The 27,485-nt window shown below is 30.2% G+C and overlaps 1 protein-coding gene across 4 annotated transcripts; it reads right to left on the bottom strand.

Annotated features, from left to right (window-relative positions):
• On the bottom strand, positions 1-27,480 carry LOC134707534 (uncharacterized). Of its 4 annotated transcripts, none has more exons than XM_063567375.1 (9): positions 26,931-27,451; positions 13,313-14,156; positions 8,254-8,338; positions 6,984-7,100; positions 4,547-6,516; positions 3,013-3,205; positions 2,128-2,391; positions 1,347-1,558; positions 1-382 (listed from the first exon to the last, which is right to left on the bottom strand). In XM_063567375.1, the coding sequence occupies exons 1-9, from the start codon at positions 27,267-27,269 to the stop codon at positions 189-191; spliced, it is 4,218 nt and encodes a 1,405-aa protein (XP_063423445.1). In that variant the 5' UTR covers positions 27,270-27,451; the 3' UTR covers positions 1-188. The 4 variants fall into 4 exon arrangements, with proteins under 4 accessions (XP_063423445.1, XP_063423447.1, XP_063423448.1 ...); XM_063567377.1 differs by having other exon boundaries at positions 3-382; positions 27,427-27,480; XM_063567378.1 differs by having other exon boundaries at positions 3-382; positions 27,415-27,475.
• Positions 27,481-27,485: the final 5 nt, after the last annotated feature.

The raw sequence follows: 27,485 nt of genomic DNA, 5'->3' as shown, positions 1-27,485 counted from the left end.
TTTTGAAAAAGTATGTCAACTTTAATTAACCAGTATTGTGCATTATCTGTTTCTGTTCTGTTAGCTAAAAGAGCCATTAATAAAAATTGTTTTTTGGATGTCCATATTGTCATACTAAGCTAAATAAAATGGTTTAATACAACATATATCAGCTAGGAGTATTATCACAAGTTTCCTAAAATACTACATTAAATATCTTTTCTGGCTAATAGAGGTAGTATAGTTATGACAAGATTTTCAGCATTGCTGAGGAGACTGTAGGCATCATCTAATAGTAAGTCCTGAACTTTTAGTCCATTCACTTCAATGATCTCATCACCTACAGACAGAAGTCCTGAATACATGTTGGTCGGACTGCTTATAAAACGTGAAACAAACACACCTACAAAAAGATTAAATAACAATAAATTTAGGTATAATTATAATGCACAAACTATTGGTAACTGTAAACAACTAACTGGGACTAATGTTGCAGGTTCATTGTTGAAGTCTTTTGTGACCTTGTAAGAATTTTGTCATGTTATTGTTGGGTGGTTAGTATTTCATTAAAATTTCATAACATTTAACCTACATACTTTTTATTCATGAACAGGTAAATTGTGTTTGGTAGTGTTGTCAATGCAATTATTTCTTGCTTCAAGGTAATATTGAAGAGGGCATAAAGGAGGTGTATCTGCACGGAAGAAAGCGAAATTAAATGCCATTTCACGATGAACGAACAATTAAAATTTTTTCTTGAAGGTTAATCTTTTTACCAATTTCACTAAACAGGGTCAATAACAAACCTTTTTCACAGCTGCATATGAAATAAAAATGGCAAAACATGTAGCACGAAAATAACCCTTTACCACCCTCATTGAAGTTTTAATGTATGTGACTTTAAAGGCTTTTCTATACACTTTAATATAAGGGTAAGCTTAACAGTAGTAGTGTATATATTGTCATTGATTCCAATAATGATGATGATATAAAGAAGTTTCTAACTTTTCTTCATTTTATTGTTACTTCACTGGCTTTTCACTATTCAAATGCATTAAATTTTTATGCCCTGCAATCCTGATATTTCTCAATTTAATAAAAAAAAAGAAAGAAAAAAAGCAAACATCTCAGATACATCTCTGATAAAATATAATCAAAATCCTTATTTTAATGATACAAATGTATTAACTCTATTTTCTTCTTCTACATTGTATATGAAAAGTTCCAGTTTTTAAAATGCCTGTTTGTATCTTAAACACAGAGATGACATTTCTTTTTCAATATTTTTAATGCTTTATACAAAAAAAAATCATTGATGATTTTTTTTTACTTTTGACAAATGTCATTATAAATGTATTTATATTTACCATGCTTAAACTGAGCATTTCCCCTAGAGATGAAGAAATTTATAGCTTTATTTTGTGGCTTATGAATTTCTATCACTTGTGTGCCATCTGAATTAATATGGCAAAGACGACTTCCAGTTTGACCTTCCTGTACAGAGTCTATGGAGTTGCATGAGTTCAATTCAAAATTTTGGCCAGAAGCTGCTGCATTTTCTGCATCTGGGGAAGGCTCACTGAATGAAAAACAAAAGAAAAATAGTAAAACATGAAAAAAATCATTTAATTGAGAACTTCTTTTCAAATACATCATTATGATCATACAAGTCTTTTACTGATAGAAAAGAAGCGCACCATATTTTTTAAGTAAGGGAATACATAAACTGACAAAGCCAGGGTAATAAAAAATGTTGAAATAATGGGCAACAAGGCTGTTGTCTGCTCAATGGTCAGGTTGCTGTCTCTTTGACACATTCCCCATTTCCATTTCCAATTTTATTATATAACACAGACCCCCTGTCCATAACTAGGAAGAACACTGCTATCTGAAGGTATTTCATGAATGCTCTATGATCACAGATTCTTTAATATTTTGGTATAGCAATTTGTTGTACATGCCAAAAAAGTAATGGACTTGAAATCAACAAAAGCTCCATTTTTTTATAGTGCAATGTATGTATCTTACATGCCTCATTGTATCAAAGACGTCCATATGACATTGGAAAACTCTACACAATCTATAAAACCAAAGGCATTTTTCATAACTGATAAACTTGATAATCATATTTATCTAAATTATTCCTACCTTAATTCAATGGCTTTTTCTGCCTTTTGTTTTGACTTTTTCTTTGAAAAAAATCCAAATAATCCTTTCTTTTCCTTTGACTTTTTCTTGTCCTTGACCTTTGTTTGACCTTCATTACCAATGTCATCTATACCTTTGTCCATGCTGACTGCTTTACGTATTGCTTTAAACTTGCTTTTAGCAGACTTCTTTATACCTCCCATTTTATCTGATAAAGATTGCCTAGAGGAGCTAAGTTCTTTGGATTTTAAAAGGTTTGACTCTCTGTAAAAGATAGTTATAAATACTTTTATTATCAATAATCAATTTTGTATGTTTTTCACTAATTGTTTCTTCATTACCCTTACAAATACACATGTATCAATTTTGTATACTTTTCTCTATTTCCTTTATCTAAATTTCAGTTCTGTGTGCTTGCAAATAAGGTATTTTTTTTTTTATATTTATGCTTTTTTGTGAAATAAGTCTTAATAAGAGATGGTTTGCTGTAAACAAAAATCAACTTACAGCATAGTATATATACTGTGACAAATTGCAATCCAGGTGTGGGGCTTTTTGGTCTAGACATCTAGATGCAAATCTTAACTCAAATTTGACCTTACTGCACTTAAATACCTTAACACTTTAAACCATCAAAATGTAAGTTATGGTAATGCAAATCTACAGTGTTCTGTGCTGGAATATTGTAGGAGTAAAACATCCCTGATATATCAGAAGTAATGTTTAGTGATGCATTTTATAGATGAATAATTTCATCAATTCATTTCTTCTCTAACAAGTAAAATTAAACACATGGATTGCAAATACAAATATTATGCCTCTCATATGGTACTCTTTTATAAATATAGAGTTTACAGAATTTTTTATCACTAAATTTAAATTTACCTGTTCCATCTTTTGTCAGGAATCGGTTGATTTCCTTCAATGTCAATATCCACACATTTGTCAAAATTAGCAGCTATATCAGGTGTACTTGCAGAAAGTTTACTATGCAGTTGTCTTCCCTCTTGGTTGTTTTCTCCTTCTATTTTTGACTTTAAATTAACTTCTGCATAAATATGTGCTGGCATTCCTTCAGCTGTAAAAGAAAATGTATATGTTTATTAAGTATTTCTTCACCTAAATTTATACAATAATGAATTTAAAATAGCCTAGACTTTGAGTCCTGACAAATAATTTTGATGATTCCAAAAGCTGCCTTATTATTTAATTATGAAATTATTTTCAAATCAATTAATACATACAGTGACATATATATGTATTTAAATATTTTGTGTGCTTACAATACATGGTTTAGCTGTGTTCTCAAAAAGTATCATGAAAAACAGAACACTTAAAAATTTTGATAGATCAAAATATTTCATAAAATAGCACTGAGGTATAAAGTTTCGAATAGACAACCTTTAGACATGCTAGCTATCTTGGCTAAATAATATATAGTTCTCATTTGTTGTGGGAATTTTCATATCATTAAAACTTTCAGACGTGTTCTACATGTACACGATGTATAGCAATGGCAGTTATATATGATAACATTATATTCAGTTGATCTGTACTTCATAATGCAATTTTGATCAAATATCTTCAAGGGAGATAATTCATTAGGTACTTATATTCATTAATTTTCATAACATTTATACAGTCAGTCAGGGGTACTACTTGTACAAGTGTATTTTATTTACTTGAAGAAGTGAAAAAAAATATACACATATAAGTAAATAAATAATGTTTGAATAATCTCCCCTTAATTTTCTGAAAAATTTACTTGTATAAGTAAATTTTTCTTACAATCCAACAAAAATCCTCAAGTTTTGAGGTGTGAAATCATGCCTTTAATGATTTTTCCCAGGTTTGCTCAAATTTTTTCATTAAAGTTCAATGTTTCATCTCATTAATTCATCAAAGAAACTGATTGAGCAAAGATCTTGTATATTTGCGCAAGGCCTTCAAAAATTGCTCCTTTGGGGCTTGTAAATGAGCAGTGTTTAGAAGATAACAGACAAATGGGACTTTCATTGTCCATGAAATTACACTTAAATGATTAGTAAAGACATCTGCATAGGGTACACAATCTAAAATTCTATTAGAGCAAAGAAATATTCAAAATTTAAGAAAAGAAGAAAGGTTGATTTTTTTACCTATACAAGTAAAAAAATCTGAATGCCGAAGGGACATAACTCAGCCAATTTTTTTTTTACCTATACAAGTAAAAAAAATTCACTTGTATAAGTATCCTACAAATTTACTTATATGTGTATATTTTTTTTTACTTGTTCAAGTAAATAAAATACACTTGTATGAGTAGTACCCCTGACTGACAGTGTTCCATTTCTTTTTATAGTTTAAATGTAAAGTATCTTAAAGTTTATCACAACAACAGCAATGATTTTAAACAATAAGCAAAAATATTCATCATTACCTTTAATTTTGTTAAAGACTGCACTTGATTCTATTGGATGTTGAACTTCTTCCACTGATGATTTCCTTTGGATAACATATGTTCTATCAGAGTTACTTCCCTTACCATAGTCATTTGTTAATTCTAAATCTTTTTCATTATAATGGTGTACTTGTTCTTGTGACGACATTGATGAAACAGAGGATGAAACAGATCTTCTAGCACAAACATTTTGATGATCTGAAACTATCTTATCACAAACATTGTGTTGACCATGATCATTGTCTAGATAGTAATGTTGACTTGTTGGTATAACTTCAGGTTTCGGATAATGTGGAACAGTTAATTTTGGATTTGATAATTTAGCAGGAGTTTCGTGAAAGTCTCCTTTCTTTTTATACTTTCTTTCATGTGCAAGATTCATTTCAATCACTTGTTCATGTATAGCACCAGTGTTTGGTAGAGTATGTACATTTTTTTTAGCTTGAACTTTGTCAATTACAACACGTTTGGCAGAAAAACTATCAGAATCACTATCAATTAGTTCATTTACATTTATTCCTTGTTTATCCAAGTGAACTACAGATGATTCATATGGTGTCAGTTTTGTTTTTCTTCTCAAATCTTTCTGAAACGTCTCACCACTTGCACTTAGACAAGAACTACTGTCTGATTCTGTTCTTTTTGGCTGATACCTTGGTTTTGAATGCTGTTTGACAATATTTTGATCTGAGCTATCACTACTATAACTGTTTATATATCCTCCATTAGTACGTAATTTTGGAAGTTTATCATCAACTCCTGAGTCTCCGTCAGTCACGTTATCACATGTATTATTATAATGTATTGCACTGCCTTTTGATTTATGTTTAGGTTTGACAGATTGTAAGGGTTTTTGTTGGACATCCTCTTCATCAGAACCACTTTCTAAGTCTTTTGATCGGAAGTAAATATTTTGCAGACTTCGATGATGCTTTGATAATTTAGAATATTGCACATTCTCCTTAGGCATATCTCCTGTCAGATCTGGCATAGAAATTCCATGACCTAGTTCTGCAGGATAACAGTTCTCTTCAAGAGAAGGGTTATATTTGCCTCTCTTGGTTTTGAAGTATTTTTTAAAATGAAGTTTTTTCTTAGTATTTTTAGCACTGAATGGAACACTGTGATTTGTTCTTGTCATTTCATTCATATTTTGTTCTGCTACATTTAAAGCTAATTGGGAAGACATTAAAGTATGAGATGATTGGTCAGAATTTGATGATGAGGCTCGTGATAAGGATAATCTCCCTTTGTTTGAACTCTTCATAACAGGAGCTAAATTTGGCTGAGATTTTGAAAGTGGTTTTGTTTCCTGAAAAAGAACACCATTCACTTGTTTTTGGAAGACTTGTTCATGCTCATCAACCATGCCAGACTTTTTGTTTGTTTGATAATTGGCCACAGAATGTGTATATCCATTTGACTGTTCTTTCAAGTGCTGTTCATTTGTTGATAAATACTTATTGGTCATTGAAAGATTTGGTTGGGAACTATAGTATGCTGAATACTTTTCCTTAGGTTTCAACTTTTCAAGTTTTTGTGAATACAAAACTTCCTGGCTATCTGCTTTTTTCAAATTTCCATTACTGGCACCATTAAAATGATTAAAATTTGTCGAATCTCTGGGAGAACATAAAATAGAGACACGATTATCACTTCTAGATTGTCTATTCTGACTGTTTGTTTTTGGTCTTTCATCTCTAGAAGAAACACAAGTTCTATGAACAACAAAGGGCATTGGAGACTTCCGTCGCCTGTATCTTTCAGCAATTGTTTTCTCCTCTCCAGTCATAGCAGGAATTCCAAGTCGTGGATCAGTATCATCTATTTCATCCTCAAAATGGACCTTGCTGTTAGGACGATTTTTCTGAGGTAATATATGTAAATCAGTTGACATTTTAGCTGTTATAATTTCTTGAGCTATTGAATCTTCCTCATCTGTGGGGTCACTAAAAATAGAATAAACAAATTTCATAACTTGTAGAGTTTAACATCTAAAAGAAACTTTTATTCTAATGCTGTTTTTAAACAAAAAATTTGATCATTTGATTTTTTGGCTATAGGAGCTGGTATTTTATCTCTATGCTGAAAAGCAGTCCATAGTTATTTTTTGCCTCCCTTTTAAAATTGGTTAAGCTTGGTAACGTCAAATAATTGTAATTCAAGAACTTTAGAGCAACAGAGGAGGGTTATTTAGAACAAGAAAATATGATAAAGGGCAATTACTTTAAAAACAAAAACAAAAATCTTAGGGAATGGAGTAACCTAAGGATACTTAAAGGACTTAAAGTGCAATGCAACATTTGTTTAAAAGAGTCAGGATGTTTTTGGAAAAGCAAAAAGTTATACTTTAAATTTAATTATATACATTTTGTAATAACAAAACTTAAAATTTGTTTGAAATTCTACACTCTACCTGTAATTCAGATTTAAGGTTAAACTGTGGTCAGCTTTGATTGGTGATGGCCTTGACCTTTGACCTGGTTTGTAAAGATTTTGTGTATGACCAACTGGCAAGTCATATGCATCTGATCTGAAACAATAATATTTAAGAACAATCAAAATATAAGAAGATTTCTTTATCAAATCTTAATATTGTATTGTTTTATCTAAATTTTATTAACAAATTTTTACATTTTGTCAATAGTTTTCCTGAATAAACATGAAATACCTGCCACTGGATGCTTACCAAACAACTATTATTTAGTGAATCTTTACTGTATGATCTTTTTCCTTTTATCACTGTAATAAAATTTACTGTGCTTGTTTGAGAGAAGCATTTAGCCTGTAAACCTAGTGACACAATAACAGCACAGAATTGTACTACACAATAAAAACCTTATTTGTTAAATTGTGTGTTAGGAAACATTCATGCTGTTGTTGATACATGTATTAAAGCTATTTTCTAAAATGGACAATGTGTGTGTCTGTGTCAATTTCAATTTCATTGTGATTTAGACTTAATATATATGTTACACAAATCCTTCAACTATATCCAAAAAAAGCATTAAAATGTGCAAAAAAAGAAATGCATTATTTTTTATCAATCAGAAGTATAGTATACATTTGAAATTGAATTCATGTATTGTGGGATCTCAGAATTACACTTATTTCATGAGATAAATTCCATTATTCAAATTTTGGTTTATCAACTAATAGTATATAGATATAAGAATATGTGGTATGAGTGACAATGAGACATTCTCCATCCAAGTCACAATTTGTAAAAGTAAACCATTATAAGTCAAAGTATGGTATACATAAATATAATGTACAATAAATCTAGGCACAGTCCGGAAAATTTAGATGTCATCTTTCCCTTGGAATGTAACTTATTTAAGGAATGACTGTGATATTTTTTCTGTTTGACGTATGAAGAAATAACATAAAAAATTTGGTGCACACTGAATAATGTGTGTAGCAAGTTATTTTACAGTGTGCACCACATTTTTTATGTTACATTTTTTATGTTATTTCAAAAAGACAGAAAAAATATTAGTCATTTCTTATCATTTAATTCTAAATTCCATTTTAAACAGAAGAAAACCATGATAAAACGTTGATGACATGACCGTCACATTACTAAATTATGTCTATTGGCTGATAACAAAATAACGTCAGCCAATCAGAAGACGTGTTTCATCCAAAATTAACTTATTACATTTTAAATCCTAAGAACTACTAACCTTGAATACATAGTAGAATTATATGATGGAGGATCTAACTGTATATCATCATTGACAGGTACTATACCAGAATCAACATCAGAATCTGAAATAAACACATTACTTTTTGAATCTCATTTACAACTGTCAACTTAAAATTTAACATGAAACATTACAAATATCTTACCAAAAACATTGCTTATATCTATGTTGTTTGAACTTTGTTGGATTGTTATCTCACTCCCAATCATACCATATTGCCACATCTCCTTATTTGAAATGAACTTCTTAGAATGATACTTAATGTTTAAAATACATGTACAACATACAAAGATATTAAACAAAATGATTCTGCAAGCGATATATGGTTAAATTTTCTTTCATATCTGTTCCAAGCATTTAAAACAAATACAGCCACTTTTCACGAAGTCAAGTTGATATACAAGACCATTCTATCCAATATCTCCAAGTATGTGTGAGAAATTTTTTGTACAAAACCAGAATTTCAGAAACTGATAACAAAATCAAAACTTATAAACTTACAAATGAAACAGGTGTTCAATATCTAAACATATTATCTCATTTCTATATACAACTTGTAGGTTATTGCTTTAAAAGGACCTCATTTAGAATTTTGGTATCAACTATTATAATGCGAATCGGTAGTAAACATTGATCATATGTAGCGCCTCATGTTGATTTCTGTTCTTCTCTAAAAGATAATTTAAAGTATTCCAGACCTTTATGCATATAAAACCATATATATTTTGAAAACATTACTAAATAATATCATGTGAAGTATAGATACAATTTAGTTAACATTCATAGATTGATTGATAAATTGGTGTTTGCTTTACGCCACATGACAGGAAAAAGCCTTCATTCATAGACATATCTATACTATTTTTAAAAAAGTTTATTCTAGAAATAAAATTATAGCCCTTGTTTTCCAATACAAGAAGTCAGATTCTAAAATCGTCCTGCAATGACGGTCATCTGAGATATATTGCAAATTATGTTAAATTTTATGGTTTTAAAAATTTATCTACATTGCACGTAATCAAAGTTATTTCCAAGATTTCATATATTCTTATACATTTTCAAGGGGCACAACTCTCAAGAAATTCTTTTGCTTCGTAACCCAGTCAAGTAATGAAATTAGATTAATAACTGAACCTGGATTAATTGCCAGATCAACAAGCATGCATTTTCCATCTAACAGCTGAATAATGGCAAAATTGCACGTTGCATCATGTATTTTTTTAATATACATTTGTATGCTTCTTACTTCAATTCACAGTTTAAATCTTTTCCATAATTTCAAAGTATCCCAAAATAGTGAAAACAAACACTTAAGAAATTTGAACATCAACTTTACCAGTTTACATACATGTACATGCAATCCTACCATATGGTAAAACATACATGTATATATCATATCAGAATTCTTACATGATAAAGTCAATTTTGTATGCATTTTACATTATCATTACAAGTTTACAAAGGTTAACATCCTGACTAAAGAAAAGATAATAACAAAGATAAAAAGAAAGATGTTCTTTTACATTATCAACTGATTATTCAGGTTTTAATGTTCAAAACAATGATAATTGATAATATTTCTTTAACCCTGACATACATTGTTTCTTGGTCGAATATAATCATGTGATTCCAAAATGTTCTTTTCTGTACATCAAAATAAAAAGACAATCTATAAAGAGCATCATGATATAAATACTCTGCCTCATTCTGTCTGGTTTTTTTGTTTGTTTGATGTTTTTTTTTTGTATCAATCCAATGAGTTCAGCCTTTTTCAATTGATTTTTATAGTTTGTCTTATGTTGTACTGTTAAACCACTGTCCCAAGTTAGGTGGTAGGTTGAGCACTCCCAAAGATGTTTAACCCCGCCACATTCTTGTCAAATGTCAGAAGCATGTAGTTCAGTGGTTGTCGTTGGTGTACATGTATATCTGTCATATTTGTTTTTCGTAAATTGTTTTGTATTGTTTCTAGTTTTATCTAATCACTACTATCATAATAGATAATGTTGATAAACCTTTTCTGAAACGTCTCTTTCCAATATTAAGAATGGAAAGAGAGAAATTAGGTGGGAGTTCTGTATCATTGAAGAGGTATTTATGATACCATCTCTGCAAGTTTTATTCATATTCTAAATTAAAAATATTCCATAATAAATATTTAAGAAACATAGAAAATACTTTAATGTAATTTCTGGATATTAGTAAAACACTTAATTTAAAAGCCATATTTATATAAAAACAACAAAAACTATTATGCTAAAAACCATTTAAAAGTTGCAAGATTAAAAGTAAGAGATCACATAGAATATACTTTTATTATACTATCATAATTTAACTAAGTAAAGAAATTTAAAGTCTAAAGAATTTGGTCATAAGTCAATTCCTATCTTATAACTTGTCAAATTAAACTATTGACCCAGTAAATATTTTCCTATTCATAACAAAATCACTGTCATTTAAAAAATGAAACTTGTTCGTACTGAACTGTTGTTGTAGATTTAATCTTATGCCTTACAACAAATACTTATAACTGGCAAAAGATCAACGCTAAAAAGATCATTTACAATCTACTGTGACTCAATTATCATGCTGCATTCCTTACATAAACAGAGGTGATTTAAAGGGGGGATTGACCCCCATTTTTGTGAGAAAAAAAATTGGTTGATTATATGAAGAATCACTCTTAGGCAGCCAATGCCCTCCCCCTCTCCCCCCCCCCCCCCACCCCACCCCCCCATTATAAAAATTTCTGGATCTGCCACTGATAAATTGTATATAAATTGGAAAAGATTCAAAAATCTTTTTTAACAACTATAGTACATCTGTGCATAATTGTGATGATGATTAATTGTTTGATCTATCGCTAACATTTTTACATTTTTTTACAAGAGAAGTTTCAAATATAATTAACTGTCAGGAGACAAAGTACCTGCTGACTGACCTTCTGCAGTATTAATTGTGGACCCTATTGAACAAAAAATCTTAACCATCTTCAATAGGATAAAATATAATCCCCACCCCAAAAAAAAATGATGAATGCATGCGTAAACAAAACCATTAACATGATTAACAAAATTAAGAATTATCATGATTATAATTTTTTATGTGAAAAATAATTGATTCTTAAAGCATTTCCCCAAACCTAAATTCAAAATTCAAATAATTGGATTTGCTTATTTTTTTCAACCATTGTGATTAAAAAACCTGTGTTTTTAGAACTTGGACTAATTGAAGTTTACACCAAATCTCATTGTATAATGCAGTTAAAATCATTCATCACCATATATTGGTAATGCATGTACATGTATTATTAAATATCTGGATGGTTACATACAGGTTCATAAATTTTCATGAGTTTTATGTAAATTTATTCACAAACACACAATAAAATGTGATAATGCATCATTAAAACCGGTATAAAATACACACCAAGGATAGGCATTCTTATATGATATGCTTTATTTTGATAATTAATCCCCCAGTGTTCTTTTGAATTTGTCAATTTATAAGGACTGTACATGTATTCTGAATTTAAAAGAAGACTATATATGAGAATGCTTTGATTTCATGCAAACTCATATGCATAAGCCTATTGTCATCAATAAAAATGTTTTTTGTTCAACTAAAATGCAACTTTAATTTTTACAACTATATTTGGTCATGTACAAACCCAAACAATTAATCTCTCTGTATTTAATTTCAACAGTTTTACACCTTTGCCAGCATAATATGTATTATCTATATGTCAAATTGTAGCATGTTTAAACTGACTTTTTTTATGTATGATATTACCTAACAAACGATTTCTAGGGAAGTATATTCCACAGACCTTGTAACTACTGGCCGGTCAATTCAAAAAAGTAAAAATTGGTCTAGATCTAAAAAGAACTTGCAATTCATGGTAAAAGAGAGGGGAGAGATACCAAAAGGGACATTTAAACCTCAAAGTCAAAAATAAACTGATAATGCCATGGTTTAAAATAAAAAGACCACCAGACAAATAATAGTACATAAAATACAACAAAAAAAACTGAACAACTCAAAAAAATATTGCTTTAAATTTGATTAAATTTCCCTAACACATCCCTCCATCCCATTGTATATTAGTGGATATTAAATTGTTCTCATTCTTTGATTGAGACTTATTTGTCTTAGCCAATGCAAGCTCATGAGGTTTACTCGAGAATAGAAATTACATTTGAGCAACTACTAACATGTATTTTTAACTTTAAGTAAAAAGAGTACACAAAAGCATATATATTCTCCCTCAAAATTATAGCATAACATTATAATGGTATTCAACTTTAACCAAATATAAACTTAATAAGATTCATTTAGTCCTAGAGTAGAGTTCACCAATTTTACTTGACTTTAGTATGAGAAAATTTTAGGTAAACAGTTTTATCAAATTTAAACATGAAATCAGAATTAAATTTCGATCCCATGTCCACTTTGTAAAATTTATAGGCAATATATTGATAAGAAAATATATAGGTATAAAGACCTCAAAAGATTAATAAATTAATCTTGTTTATGTACATATAGTAAAATTTGATAACTGCTTGATGACATTGAACATTTATGGAATTTTGTTTATACTCTGTTGTAAAAACTTTAATCATATCAGCAAACATGGCAAAAGAACATAAAAATATTGAATTTGTTGTTTACATGCATTTTGTGATATATTTGAAATTTTAAAAGGTTTCATTTCTGTCGTGTCTATGCTATATATTGGTTATTAAAAATGTATTTTAAACATAAAGTGATGAAGATTGTTCAATATGATATATTATATGGATAAAATTACCAGTACTTTATAACAAAATAAATATAATGAAATATAAAATTTATTAGTTTTAATCATTATTTTGTATCCCTTAACTGACATGACTTCATTCATGTTGTCATTGAATTTAAAATTTATTGCAAAAATGAAAATTTTAAGTTTTTTTTTTATTTGACCCTTCCTTTAAAAACAAGGTTAAATAAGCAGGATAATTTATTCCTTTTAACAGAGATTTTTTGATTATCTCACCTTTATGCACAACACCTTTCCGTACTAATATTTTTCCTTGCTTGCGATGGATGTTTTCAGCCTCTACATAGCCTCTATTTTGACCATATGACTGCATATCCTGAGTTTTTGACTGAGTATTTATTTGCTTGTCCACTGAACCTGAAGATTTAACAGAGGAGGTGTCAACATCTATTGCACTATCAGGAGTGGAATCTGGGCTATGAACTCTCCAATGTGAAGATTTGTTCATATAATGCCCTTCATTTTTATAATGGTCTTGCTTATATTTTCTATTCATTGACTGAAGCATTTGTTCTCTGTATTCTAATTCTTTTGCTAAAGCACTAAGAGGGTCTTGATTTTTCTTTGAAATGTCGGAGCTTATGCTTGACCTTTTTAACTTATATTCGATGTCACTTGCAAGCTTTGCACTATGATATTTCCTGTGTTGTAATAAACGTTTAAGTGTATCTGAGGTAGCTGTCAGCCTATTCCTTGTGGATGAGTCAGACATCATCGAGGGTGTTGGACTTGTCAAACAGTCACGGTCCACTTCAATTCTAGACCCCAACATATTTTCGATTCCTCTATCCCACTTGGAAACTGGCCTTTCAGAACAAACACTACCCGTATCTATAACAGAAGACGAGTCATCTTCAAAATGAACACGGAGACCTGAATTAAAAATTCTCCTGGTTTGACGATGGCCTCTGGCATCTGAGGATCTATACTGGAAGGCCTGTGGATATTTTTTATACAAGTTTTGGAAGTAATCAGACTGACTTGATACAGAGGAAGATCTTTCTCTTCCAGGAAAATCCTTTATATCACTTGTACTTCTTCTCCTGGGATCAGCAAAAGTCTAAAATTATAATACAAAACATTATTTACATGGCAATTAAAAATGTTATTTATTCCATGGGTATTTGCAGCAAAATTTACACTTTAAATGATTAACAGGGTTTTCATTTTTTAATTTATTTCATAAACTAGAATCTTATCATAAATGACATTTATTGCCCTAATTGTTCTGTCTTTTAAAGTGTACTCCAGAATTTGTATCTCAAAAGTAAAAAAAACAAATATGGTAACCAACAGTTTTAATAACTATAAGCAGACATTTTGACCAATGTACATGTATCATGATTTCTACATGTACGTGTATTAGTAATATATATACTAAAACAATAAAGAGGAAATTCCTCTTAATTTCAAATTACATTCTTGTGACCAAATAAAGTTGAAAGCCACAGAAACAAAAACAGTGTCAATTTTTCACAAACAAATTGTTATAGAAAACATAATGACCATGCTGTGTCTTACCAATCAAGAAACAATGATAAAGTCATGTACATGCTGGGTCCAATAAAGAACCAATGATAAAAGTCATGTGCATGCTGAGTCCGTGATGAAATATGAAAAAAAGTTTTGTTGTACAAAGATACAACAATGAATTGACATTCCATTGTATGATGAATTGGTAGTTAAATCAATACAATAAAACAGCCTTCTCATCAAATATTGATTATAAAATGATTAATGATCATCTCCCCTTGTAAATGATGTGTAACATTTTGCACCTTTAGAAATGTAACAGTTTAACAAAGTTTCTAAATCATTGAAGTTTAAAAAAAATATGTTAGTAGTGTAATGGTTCATATTTGTTCACACTTTTCTCAAATCAAGTGACTAATCTATAGACTTTCTATGGAATTTGATTTAAAAAATCAAAAAATGTTTCAAAAACTAAGAACCTAAAGAGGTACTGAGAACAAAGTTTATATATTTAAAACCCACGTCCTACTTACCCTTAAAAGTCCATGCTTTGGTAAGCCTGGAGGGAAAATTTAAAAAAAAAGTTATTGATATCAAAAGCAAAATAGGGGTGGGGCATTATGAGGAGTTGCAGATACAATATGGGTACTGGTACTCAAATATAGCAATACACTCCAAGGTTTTGTAAGGGAAACTCAAAAAATTATTATGGGCTCCTGAGTGAGACTTCTGTTTTTGCATAGGCCAGACAGAGAAATGGAGTCCACCTCTACAAAATTGCTATTTTCTACAATTTCAATTTTCAAAGTTTTAAAACCTGAGGAATATAACACTGAAACATGCATGAATTTTTCAAAGTAAATATCAAACATCTAATCTCTAAAAGTATGAAGAGTTATTCGAGATTAAAAACCGGTTTTAGGACAGAAGTCTTACTATGAAGGCTAGAACATGGGTAGGGTTATAATAGTATATATGATGTACATTAGAAACACCAAAATAAAAAAAAAAAGTTTTTTGTCTTGGAAAAATATCAGAGGTTGCATTCTTGATTTTTTTAAATAATAAAATTTACAAGTACTGTTTTGTTTTAATCTGTTTATGTAAACTTTGAAATACCTGCCACATTTTGTACATGTATGTCTCAAATCAGGATTCTGTAATAAGTGTTAGTGACAAGTTGTTGATTGCTGTCTTCTAAATTTGTTTCATTCATTGTTTTGTTCTTAAGTCAGGACATTGGTTTTCTCATTTGATTTGTTTTACATTTTGTCATTTTAGGGTCTTTTATAGTTTAATATCTGGTATATGTTTTGCTCATTGTTGAAAGCCAAATACTGACCTATAATTTCTTACCCAAATAAACATCAGGCATTTAGATCTGGTATGTGCATGTACAGTACATGTATTTGTCTCATTGGCAATCATACCAGTCATCTTCTTTCCATACATATATATATATATGTGTTTTGTTTTCCATCTATTTATCGGTATTGTTACACAATCTTTCAGACTCATATATATATATATATATATATATATATATATTTAAACAGTTATAAAGAGCATATAAAAATTACACATCATTCATGTTCTTAAAATTTTCATATTTTTGTTCAAAAGCTGTGAGGCATCAAATCTTAAATAAACTGTTATCACAGAGATATGTCTCGCCTTTTTTTAATTTTGATTATGCAAATGATGAAATCAATATAGCAATACTTTAACATCTTACACAAGTTATGAAAATATTCGAAGTCAATGAACCATGACTGAGTTACATGGCTAAACAATCTCCATGTAAATGAAATGTGCCAATGCTTATACAACTGCATACCAAATTACAATCATGACCATTGACTTATTATAAGTCAATCCCAAATCTAAATACAAACATTAACTAGTAAACTATAGAAAAGTTTCAAAGTCAATAAGAGGGTATGGGGCTAGATAATTTCCATGGAAACGATAATAAATTTGCATACCAAATATCATGTTGACTTAACATATTATTTAGCAGTTCATCTTAAACTGATTTAATCACAAACTAATACATGTAAACTAAGATAAGTTTTCAAAGTCATTAGACTGTGACTGAGGGGCGAGCCAAATATTCATCATGGAACTGAGATGTGCCAATGCTTATACACCTGAATACCAATTAACATTGGCCTATCACTAATGGTTTCCCTTGAATTACCTAATCACAAACTAATACTTGATAACTTAAAAAAAAATTCAAAGTCAACAGACCATGACAAAGGGGGCGGAGCCAAATTATCTGCATGGAAATGAGATACGACGATGCCTATACAACTACATACCAAATATCATTGACCTACCACTTGTGGTTCCCCATTAACTGACCTAATCACAAACTAATACATGTAAAATAGGCAAAAGCTTCAAAGTCAATTGACCATGATTAAGGGAGCAGAGCTAAATTATCTCCATGGAAATGAGACATGCTGATGCTTACATAACTGCATACCAAATATCATTGACCTACCACTTGTGGTTTCCCATAAACTGACCTAATCACAAACTAATACATGTGAAATAAGCAAAAGTTTCGAAGTCAATAATAGACCATGACTGAGGGGGAAGGGCCAAATAATCTCCATGGAAATGAGATGTACCAATGCTTATAAAACTTTATACCAAATACGATTGACCTACCAGTCTTCACTATAAACTAAACCTAATCACAAACTAATACATTGTTGACCCTGCCATCACCGACGCCAGTAACAGCATACCTATGTCTCGCTTTTTGACTCCGTTAAGGCGAGACAAAAACTTGATGATGTCATAATTATAACTAAAATTTAGACTAGTTAGGGCCCAGGGTCCTTCCTTTTTCAAAATAATGAATCCACTTCTGACCTTTAAATACTACATGTATGCTCAGAAAATGTTAAAATGTTATTTTAAAGAACAGTTACATTTTAAGCTAATATAATGAAAACTTATAAATACTTCAGAATTTTTAAGATCAACATATTCAGATTCTTTATTATTTATGTAAGTAAATGTTAGTTAACCTGATCTTTAATATATGCAAAAAACTAGGCCAATATTTCATGTATATAGTTTACAAAAATATTTAAATACTGTATTATGTACTCATATTCCCTTCAAATACTTAACGCAAATATGTATGGTAAACATTCTGTTATTTGTGTCAATAAAATAAATTTGTCAAATCTAAAATTTCATATCTAAAACACACAATCATTTCTTTATCCTAGGCATAATAGTAATTTGAAATATATATAGATTTAGACATGTGTACTTCAAAATCTTTTATATAGAAATGACCAAGAAATAACATATATCATTGAATTCCTATCAGGAAATGGCTAGAAATAAAGAATACATTTTTGTAATTCATCATGTTCATCAAAATCTGTAATTGTAGATCTGTGCAATTTATATATATGTTACAGTAAATAGGTGAAATAAGGAATTACACGTAATTACTAAACATTTCAGTAAATACCTGTAATTACTAGCCAATTTGGTAATTACATGTATTTACTAGTTGTTTCAGTGATTACTGGTAGTTACTGATTTTTTTTGTCATTTTTACAGCTATTTACTAACTTGATGTAGGGATTTTAAGGGAGCTTACTTGAGGATGTAGGAATATAAGGCACATCAAAAGTGCATACTCTTTAGTGTTTGTGAATTGAAACTGGCAAATGGTTGTTTTATAGGTCTTGAAACTCCGTAAATATATGCATACAAGACAATGATATCAATCCAAAATTGATTTTCATTAATTTTGTTAAACTAAAATCTCAATCATGTACTGTGGTTTAAAACTTTAAAATAACTTTCTCCAAATATCTTGGATTTCTATCAAACTTGGACAGAAGCTAAATGTTTATGATCATAAGATAATATCCGAAAGTAAAGATTGTAAAATAAATCTTTTTTTTCCTATATTACTTAAAAACATGATAAATGAACTATATAAAAAAGAAGTTGTGGTATGATTGCCAATGAGACAACTATCCTCAAAAGACCAAAATAACACAAACATTTACAACTATAGGTCACCGTACGGCCTTCAACAATGAGCAAAGCCTATACCACATAGTCATCTAGGCCCAGATAAGACAATGTAAAACAATTCAAACGAGAAAAACTAACGGCCTTATTTATGTAAAAAAATGATCACAAAACAAATATGTAACATATAAACAAACGACAACCACTGAATTACAGGCTCCTGACTTGGGACAGGCACATACATACATTATGTGGCAGGGTTAAACTAGTTTTTTTCCCAGTCAACATTACTGCAGTTAAAGTTTTTAAAACGTTAGACTTTATAAAACATCCTGGATTTTTACCCACTTTTGACAGAAGCTTCTGATAGTACTAGTCAAAAGATAGTACCTAGAGGAAAATTTTAATATTTTTTCCTCATTTTAGTTGAGCCTGTGATTTACACCAAAAGTAGGCGAGATTATTTGTTCTGCAAAACCCTTACAATTTTAATAGCTTAATACATCGATAACCCATCTTCAGCTAGGGGTCACAAGAATATGTATTCAATGAGGTCCAAATATTCACTCGCAAGTGCACAACTCATCAACCTTGTTTCTCAGCTATTTAACAAATAGAACTAGATTGGCTGCTAACAGTGAATTATAATTTCACTGTATGATTTTTATTAATGATTTAACAAACAAAAAAATATATATATTTTTTTTTTATATCTCGAAGCTAATGCACATAACAGTTCATTTCAGTTCTTAACCTTCACAACGTTATCAGATCTTTATAAGGTAATAAGTCGAAATATTCTTCAAACTCAAATTTTTTTTGAAAAAAAGTTAAAACATAACGCTTTGGGAGAATTTTCCATTTCTGATTTCCATGTCTGCTGAAATTGGTCAAAAATTATCTGTATAAATTATATGTATACGATATTTTACATTTCACAGAGGAAAATGACATCCCTGGTATATTACTCTTGATTGATTTTGAAAAAGCATTCGACTCTATCTCCTGGTCATTTTTATTTGAGACACTTAAATATTTTAATTTTGGAGAATCCATCATGAACTGTATAAAAACATTTTATAATAATATTTCTTCAACAGTATCTCAAAATTGTTGTCTGTCAGATTTTTTTCGTGTGGAAAGAGGTTGTAGACAAGGAGATCCTTTGTCTCCTTACCTTTTCTTGCTATGTGCAGAAATACTTGGCATTTTAGTCAGAAATAATAATGATATTAAAGGTATTACGATAGATGATACAGAGTTTGTATTGTCTCAATATGCTGATGATACATCACTTATTTTAGAGGGATCTCCTTCTTCTTTAGATGCATCCCTCCATATCTTACAATTCTATGCTGAGATATCAGGACTGAAAATTAACTTAGATAAAACAAATGTTATATGGATAGGAAGTAAAAAACATAATCAAGATAAAATATGTGTAAAGTGGGGATTGAAATGGGGTTCCAGTACCTTCAAATTATTGGGTATCACTTTTTGTGTTGATTTGGATAGAATGTTAAATCTAAATTATGCTCCTCGAATTCAAGAAATAGTAAGTATTATACAAAAATGGTCAAAACAGTCGATTACTCCGTTTGGTAAAATAACTATTATAAAATCTTTAATTATATCAAAATTGAATCATCTGTTCTTATCCATACCAAGTCCAGATGAAAATGTACTACAACAACTCAATGGTAAAATTTATGCTTTCATTTGGGATGGTAAACCTGACAAGGTAAATCGGGAGCTCTTATGTCAAGAATACTGCAGAGGTGGCTTAAAAATGATTAATTTAAGAAATTTTATACAAGGACTAAAATTGACCTGGGTTAGAAGATTATTTAATTCAAATTCAAAGTGGGTCAAATTATTTACTGCTACACAAAATATAAATTTGACAGAGTTGGCTTATTTTGGAACAACTAAAAAATTAGGTAACGTTTTTTGGAAAGAAGTTATTTGTGCCTGAAAAAACATGTCGAGATTCCAACATCCTCGCTATTTTGAGGAAGTCATATCTTCATCTATCTGGAATAATGAGAACATTAAAATTGATAACGTCAGTGTTTATTATAGAAGTTGGGCACTAAACGGGGTATGGACTGTAAATGACCTTCTTGATGAGCAAGGAAATATATTGTCTTATCAAAATTTTGAACAGCTATATTCTTTTAAACCCACATTTTTACAATTTTATGGTATTAAAGTAGCATTAAAACAATGGCTACAATCTATTGGAATCAACACCGAAAGGGAAAAACAACAACAAGCTCTGTTACCTTTTAATATCAACATTTTTTTCAAATCAAACAAAGGTTCAAAAGACATGTATAATATATTAAATCTAGGTGCGATACCAGTTGTAATAGCAGCTGAGTGAAAATGGGAGGGTATATTAAATAAAGTTATAGGGGATTGGAAAAAAATCCATAACTGTGTCACTAAAATTTCAAAAATACCAAGCTCTGTTGGTTTCAATACCGAATTATTCACCGTATTTTAGGTACTAATACTTCACTTTTAAAGATGAACCGTGTACAGTGTAATTTATGTACATTTTGCAAGGAAGAACCAGAAACCATAGAACACTTATTGTGGGGCTGTCATATTGTAGAAGACATTTGGCACCATCTGAATGCCTGGATTTTTGAAACAACACATATTGAAATTCCACTTAATATAGATATAGTCATGTTTGGTCTTTATGATAACTATAAACTAAATTTTATAAAAAATAAAGTCATTTTACTAGTTAAGTATTTTATATACAGATCAAAGACGCGAGAGGAAAAACCTCATATAGAGGGACTTAAAAACTATATCAAAGAAAATTTGATTTTAGAAAAACATATTTCCTTAAAAAATATGAGTGTGAAAGATTATAACATGTACTGGAACCCCTGGGATAAAATCATTAATTAATTTAATAGTGAACTATTTTATATAGATGTGCCTGAAATGTAATTTCCATTATCACTATATATTTTTTGATGAAAATGTTATACTTCATCCATATTTATATCATATCGTATTATTAGTTCTTTATTTTTGTTTACTCTTTTTTGCTTGATTATGCTTATTTTTCTTGCTTGCTTTATTATGTGCCACTATAGATAATTTATGTAAATGCCTGTTAATCCATGAATAAAAAAAAAAAATTATAAAAAAAAAAAAAAAAAATTATCTGTATAATGCTCAACTTTAACCATTTTGGATTAAAACTAAACTTACTCTGATTTAACCAAATATTTGAAAGTCCATATTTATTCAAGATATTTTGAATACAAATCAAGCATTCAATATCTTAAGAGTACTAACTGATCTTCTAGTTAATAATACCATAACTTTTGATCATCTTGCCAAAATATAACATTGTTTTAGCAGTCAGTAAATAGGTGTAAAAACTCATTTTAAAATTAGTAATTACTGGTAATAACTGGACCTTTTCAGGAATTACTTGTATTAACTAAGTGCATCGGGAATTACCTGTAATTCCTAAATTTTAGTTATTACATGTAATTCCTAATTTCACCTATTTACTGTAACATATACATTCATGACATTCACTTTCATTTGAATACTACATGAACATATAAAAATATAAAAAGTGTTGAAGATTATTAAACAATAATAAAACTCTCCAAAAGAGACGAAAGGACATATAAATTAATAACTATTGGTCATGGTACGCCTTCAACAATGAGCAAGTACATGTATATGTATTGTATATGGTACAATAGTAGTACATATATATATGACCAAATATAAATACTCTGGACAGAACTCTACTGTTTTAAATTGTTTTTTAGGCCAACAATGTGTTAACTATACATGTTGATTCTGCCCATCATTCCATAATAAAAATGAGATTTGGGAGGACCATCTACATGTATAGGGCTTTTTACTGATAAGAGCCTAGATTACTTATGAATCTACATGCATGATTACGGAAAAAGTTTTTGTTGATATAAATACACTGGTACATGTACATGTACACCATTTGGTGGAAACATGTTTAATGAGTCACCATTATAGTATAAGTAATTTCAATAACATACAAACTTTTAATGCCAGATCAATGTTCACAGCCATATAGGCAAATACATAATATATTTTGTAGGTCAACTTTGTTCAGAAACTGTCTACATTTTTGTACTTTACATGTACATTGTAGATATGTGTATTGCCATAGGCGGATCCAGGGGGGATGGGGCCCTGGGGGGCCCGGGCCCCCCCTTTCGTGGGAAAAATTTGGTTGATTATATAGGGAATCACTGAAGCACGACTGGAGTGGGCCCCCCCCTTAGAAAAAGTTCTGGATCCGCCACTGATTGCATATTTACAGATCTAACATTGTTGGGCTGATGTTTAGACGAGTTGTATATATATATTATATTAATTAAAGTTGGCAGGGATGTATAAGTACGCAGCCACGTTCAATTACATGTACTTAACCTTAGTAAAAACTTATTACTTATTTTTCTAATCATCAAATTACTATATATTTGGGATGTTTAAATACACAGACTCTGATGCAATTGCTCTACCGTTGTCATATATTTTAAATATTATACCAGCTTAGATCGGTCAGGACTGTTTATTGTGACTGTATTTCCACGCAGATGTTGTAACATCTTAACTGTCATCACCTTTGGAATTTTGGAGTTGTGCCAGTTCACATCGCAAATAAATATTTTTATTTTAATATATCTTTGCAGTCTTTGTGCCATGTTTGGAAATTTTAAAATTGTGTACCAGCATCTCTGATGTTCGCTTTAACTGTTTTTTTTTGTGTATAAATTTCAAGATTGTGATAGTTTTATAATTAGAATATATTGACATGATTCATTTTACATTGTGATCAGCTGATGAAGGATATCTGTTATCCGAAACATCTAACATATTGTTCGTTTTATTGTTATTTTTGGTGATGTTGTACCCTTTGAGACTTGTTATATATTATATTTTGGAGTGTACTGTATCATAATTATATGATCCATCGCCCACTAAGATTTATCGTTGACTATTTATTCAGTAATTTATATATATATATGTTTGTAGTATAACAGTTTGCCGCAAGTTTATTGTTTTCTGTTTAGTTTTAAATTAAAATTAAGATCCATTTTGTTACTTTATTTGGCAATCGCCAATGGCAGTCAGCGGGGTTAAAGAACATCAGTTCTTCGACCTGTTAGTCAAATGCGTTTTGTTAAAATATTCTTTTTCACTTTATTGGTCTTTTTGGAAAATGTTGTTTGTGCTGTATTTAGACCCTTCTACCATGTCTACAACAATATTTGTTTTACATGCACAAGTATTAAAATTGCAGTTTTTATCCAACACAATCATAGGTTTGAACTTTAAACGTAGTTTTCAATTTAGACTTGTTTATATTATATAGCTCAAAGAGTGCATAATTTATGCTAAACAGTCCAACACAATGCACATGTACATTTGTGCCCTAAGGTTTCATCTTAAAAGGCGTTTAAGCATTTTTGTTAAGGGGCTTGATTCCCATGAATTAGCAAAAGACAGGTCAAAATGACCTATTTTGAATAAATTTCAGTTGTCAACAACTACAAATGTAGTACAAGAAATTCATTATAAGTACATGTACATTTGTACATTGGTTTAAACAAGATAAGGCAATGGTTCTCATTTTACAGACATGTACATTTGTACTTCAAGAAAACCCTACCAAGCCTAAAGATTTTAAAATTGATTTTACAAGCTGCCAAACATTGCCAAATAAGGAATTTAGTATATATTTTAAATATTTTAGCTGGTTCATTCTGAGGTAACCTAGGTTACAGTTGGAGCTGAGTAGCAGGTGGAAATCACCACATATATGTACCTGCAGACTACTTTTGAAACCCCTTGATCTAATACATGAAGCTTTTGAAAAAACACTAAAAAGTCAGATCTATTTCTACAGCGTATTAAAATATGGAAAAACTGGTTCAAGGACTTTTAAATAAACAATTTACATGTGCATGTATTATGCCATTTTGAAGCTAAAAAAAAATAAAGAATGGAAAATAAACTTCAACACCATACTAATTTTATATTAAAAAAATCCCAGACATACTTAGGATCCTGCTATCTTCTAGGGATTAATTTTTTAAGCTCCAACTTTCAAATGTTTGTCTCAATTTTAGTACATACATGTATATATATCAAGTGTGACAATAAAGATCTTACAATGTAAATGTGTTAGAGGATAAACAAAAATCTTATGAAATTAAATTAAAGCTAGAAACACACAAAAGGATATGCAATTACATGTATAATGATTATACCGTTACATCATCGAATGATTTAATCATTTAATTCCAGACATGGTACATGTAGATGAACCAATAAATTAAAAAACCTCAAAATATAGGGAAAGGAACTAATAAAATGATAAACTAGAGGCTCTCAAGAGCCTGTGTCGCTCACCTGTTACTGTATTTACTGATGTCGGTCATCTTGGTTGGTAGGTTGGGTCATTAGACACTTTTTTTAAATAGAAACCATAGTGATGATTGTGGCCACGTTTAGTTTAATATGGCCCATAGTTTTAGAAAAGATTTTTGTACAAGTTACAAAAATGACGAAAATTTGTTCAAAATTGACTATAAAGGGCAATAACTCCTTAAGGGGTACTCTTACAATTTTTATCATTTGACTTATTTGTAGATCCTACTTTGCTGAACAAAATTGCTGTTTACAGTTTATCTCTATCTATAATAGTATTCAAGATAATAACCAAAAACTGCAAAATTTCCTTAAAATTACCAATTTTAGGGCAGCAACCCAATAACGAGTTTTCAGATTCATCTGAAAATTTGCGAGGGGATAGATCTTATTCTGATGGACATTTAAATCTTGAAAGATTTGCCATAAATGTCTTAGTTTTAAAGATATAAATCAAAAACTGCATTTTACCACTATGTTCTAATTTTAGCCATGTCGGCCATTTTGTTTGGTAGGCGGTGTCATCGGACACATTTTTCAAACTATATACTACAATGATAATTATCGCCAAGTTTGGTTTAATTTGGCCATGTAGTTTCAGAGAAGAAGATTTTTGTACAAGTTACAAAAACTGACGAAAATTTGTTAAAAATTGACTATAAAGGGCAATAACTCCTTAAGGGGTTGACTGACAATTTTGGTCATGTTGACTTATTTGTAGGTTTTACTTTGCTGAACATTATTGCTGTTTACAGTTTATCTTTATCAATAATAGTATTCAAGATAATAACCAAAAACTGCAAAATTTCCTTAAAATAACCAATTCAGGGGCAGCAACTTAACAACGGGTTGTCTGATTCATCTGAAAATTCTAGGGCAGATAGATCTTGACCTGATTAACAATTTTACCCCATGTCAGATTTGCTCTAAATGTTTTGGTTTCAAAGATATAAGCCAAAATATACATTTTACCCCTGTGTTCTATTTTTAGCCATGGCGGCCATCTTGGTTGGATGGCCAGGTCACCGGACACATTTTTTAAACTAGATACCCCAAGGATGATTGTGGCCAAGTTTGGTAAAATTTGGCCCAGTAGTTTCAGAGGAGAAGATTTTTGTAAAAGTTTACGGACGACGGACGACGGACGACAGACGACGGATGACGGACGCCAAGTGATGAGAAAAGCTCACTTGACCTTTCAGGTCAGGTGAGCTAATAAAAAGATTACCAAGAATGAATGTTTTTAATGATCAATGCTGACATGTATGTATTTGATTTTCATGTATCAATCTGTTTGAAATATAGATCATGTCACATGTGTCCATGCTTTGTTAATGATCTGACAATGCTCTGTTCTCCTATTTGATATGATAATCATGTTAATTAAGGTACCAATGAATTTTCTGCCTCTAAATTTTTAAAGGTACAAATGTATGCAACATGAGAATCTGAAAAGGTGTGGAATTCAAAACAGAAAACAAAATAAAAACTGTCTCAGATTCCCTCAAGAAAAACTGTGCATGGACACAGAATATGTATAGATGTACATTTTGTATTTACAGTTTAGAGTATTAACATGTAGTTGAACACATTTACATAAATCTGTCTCTGGATAACCTAACGTCAAGGTGAAGCATCAATCCCTTTTTCATTGTGACACAATTAATTTTTAAAAATTATTATGAAAAATTTTGTAGGAGCTTAACTCTGAGCAAGTGTGATTTTACAATGTAAGTAATAGCAAACAAATTTGTATACAAGTGTAAAATAATACATCTATTTAAATCAGATCGCTAAAATGCTAAATATATAAGTTCTCACACGTGTAAAGATGAAATGATAAATTAAATAGAGTGATCAGGTGAATGTGAACACATACCCTTTTCGAGCACGACTCCATATTCAATTCTATTTCTGACTTGTCAGTCCTATTTATCCAAGGATATTTTATTAATCCAGACTTTTTAGAATCCCTTTTTATGTCAAAGTCTGATGTCAAATATTTGTTGTATGGAATTGTCATGTTAACTTGACCAGTGCTTTCATTGTTGTTATTGAAAATTTTATCTGTATCAGTAAAATCCATCAGTGGTTCAATATTTTGATCTTGTTCCTGGTGTGTTTCGTGTTTTTCATGATAACCATTATCATTTTCATGAAGTCTATCTGATGGAGACAGGTGTTCATGAGATCGATTTTTTGTTTGATTAATAAACATTTCGCGCCATGAATGTCAATATCCTAATTCTAACCCACTTCCATTTCCACTTTTTATCTTTTTCAACCCATACCAAAGTTTATTTCAATACTGTTTGCTCTGTCCAGTCATGATTTCAAGTTTAACACTTTTTAAATCCTCGCACCTGTCACCTTACCCAAAAGCTTTGTGTAGTAACCTTGCTACGTCATTGGTTTATGTGTATTGCACACTTCT

This window comes from Mytilus trossulus, chromosome 2 (assembly GCF_036588685.1).
Source record: "Mytilus trossulus isolate FHL-02 chromosome 2, PNRI_Mtr1.1.1.hap1, whole genome shotgun sequence".
NCBI lineage: Eukaryota > Metazoa > Mollusca > Bivalvia > Mytilida > Mytilidae > Mytilus > Mytilus trossulus.
Note: the sequence above shows the minus strand (reverse complement) of the source record. Positions and strands in the feature narration are given on the sequence as shown.

Excerpts from the sequence above, each read along its gene's own strand:
- LOC134707534 (XM_063567375.1), bottom strand. The coding sequence starts at position 27,269 with ATGTTTATTAATCAAACAAAAAATCGATCTCATGAACACCTGTCTCCA. Across the intron at positions 14,157-26,930 it reads TGGAGTCGTGCTCGAAAAGG|ACTTTTGCTGATCCCAGGAG; the intron begins GTATGTGTTCAC and ends TTATAATTTTAG. Across the intron at positions 6,517-6,983 it reads ACCTTAAATCTGAATTACAG|TGACCCCACAGATGAGGAAG; the intron begins GTAGAGTGTAGA and ends TTCTATTTTTAG.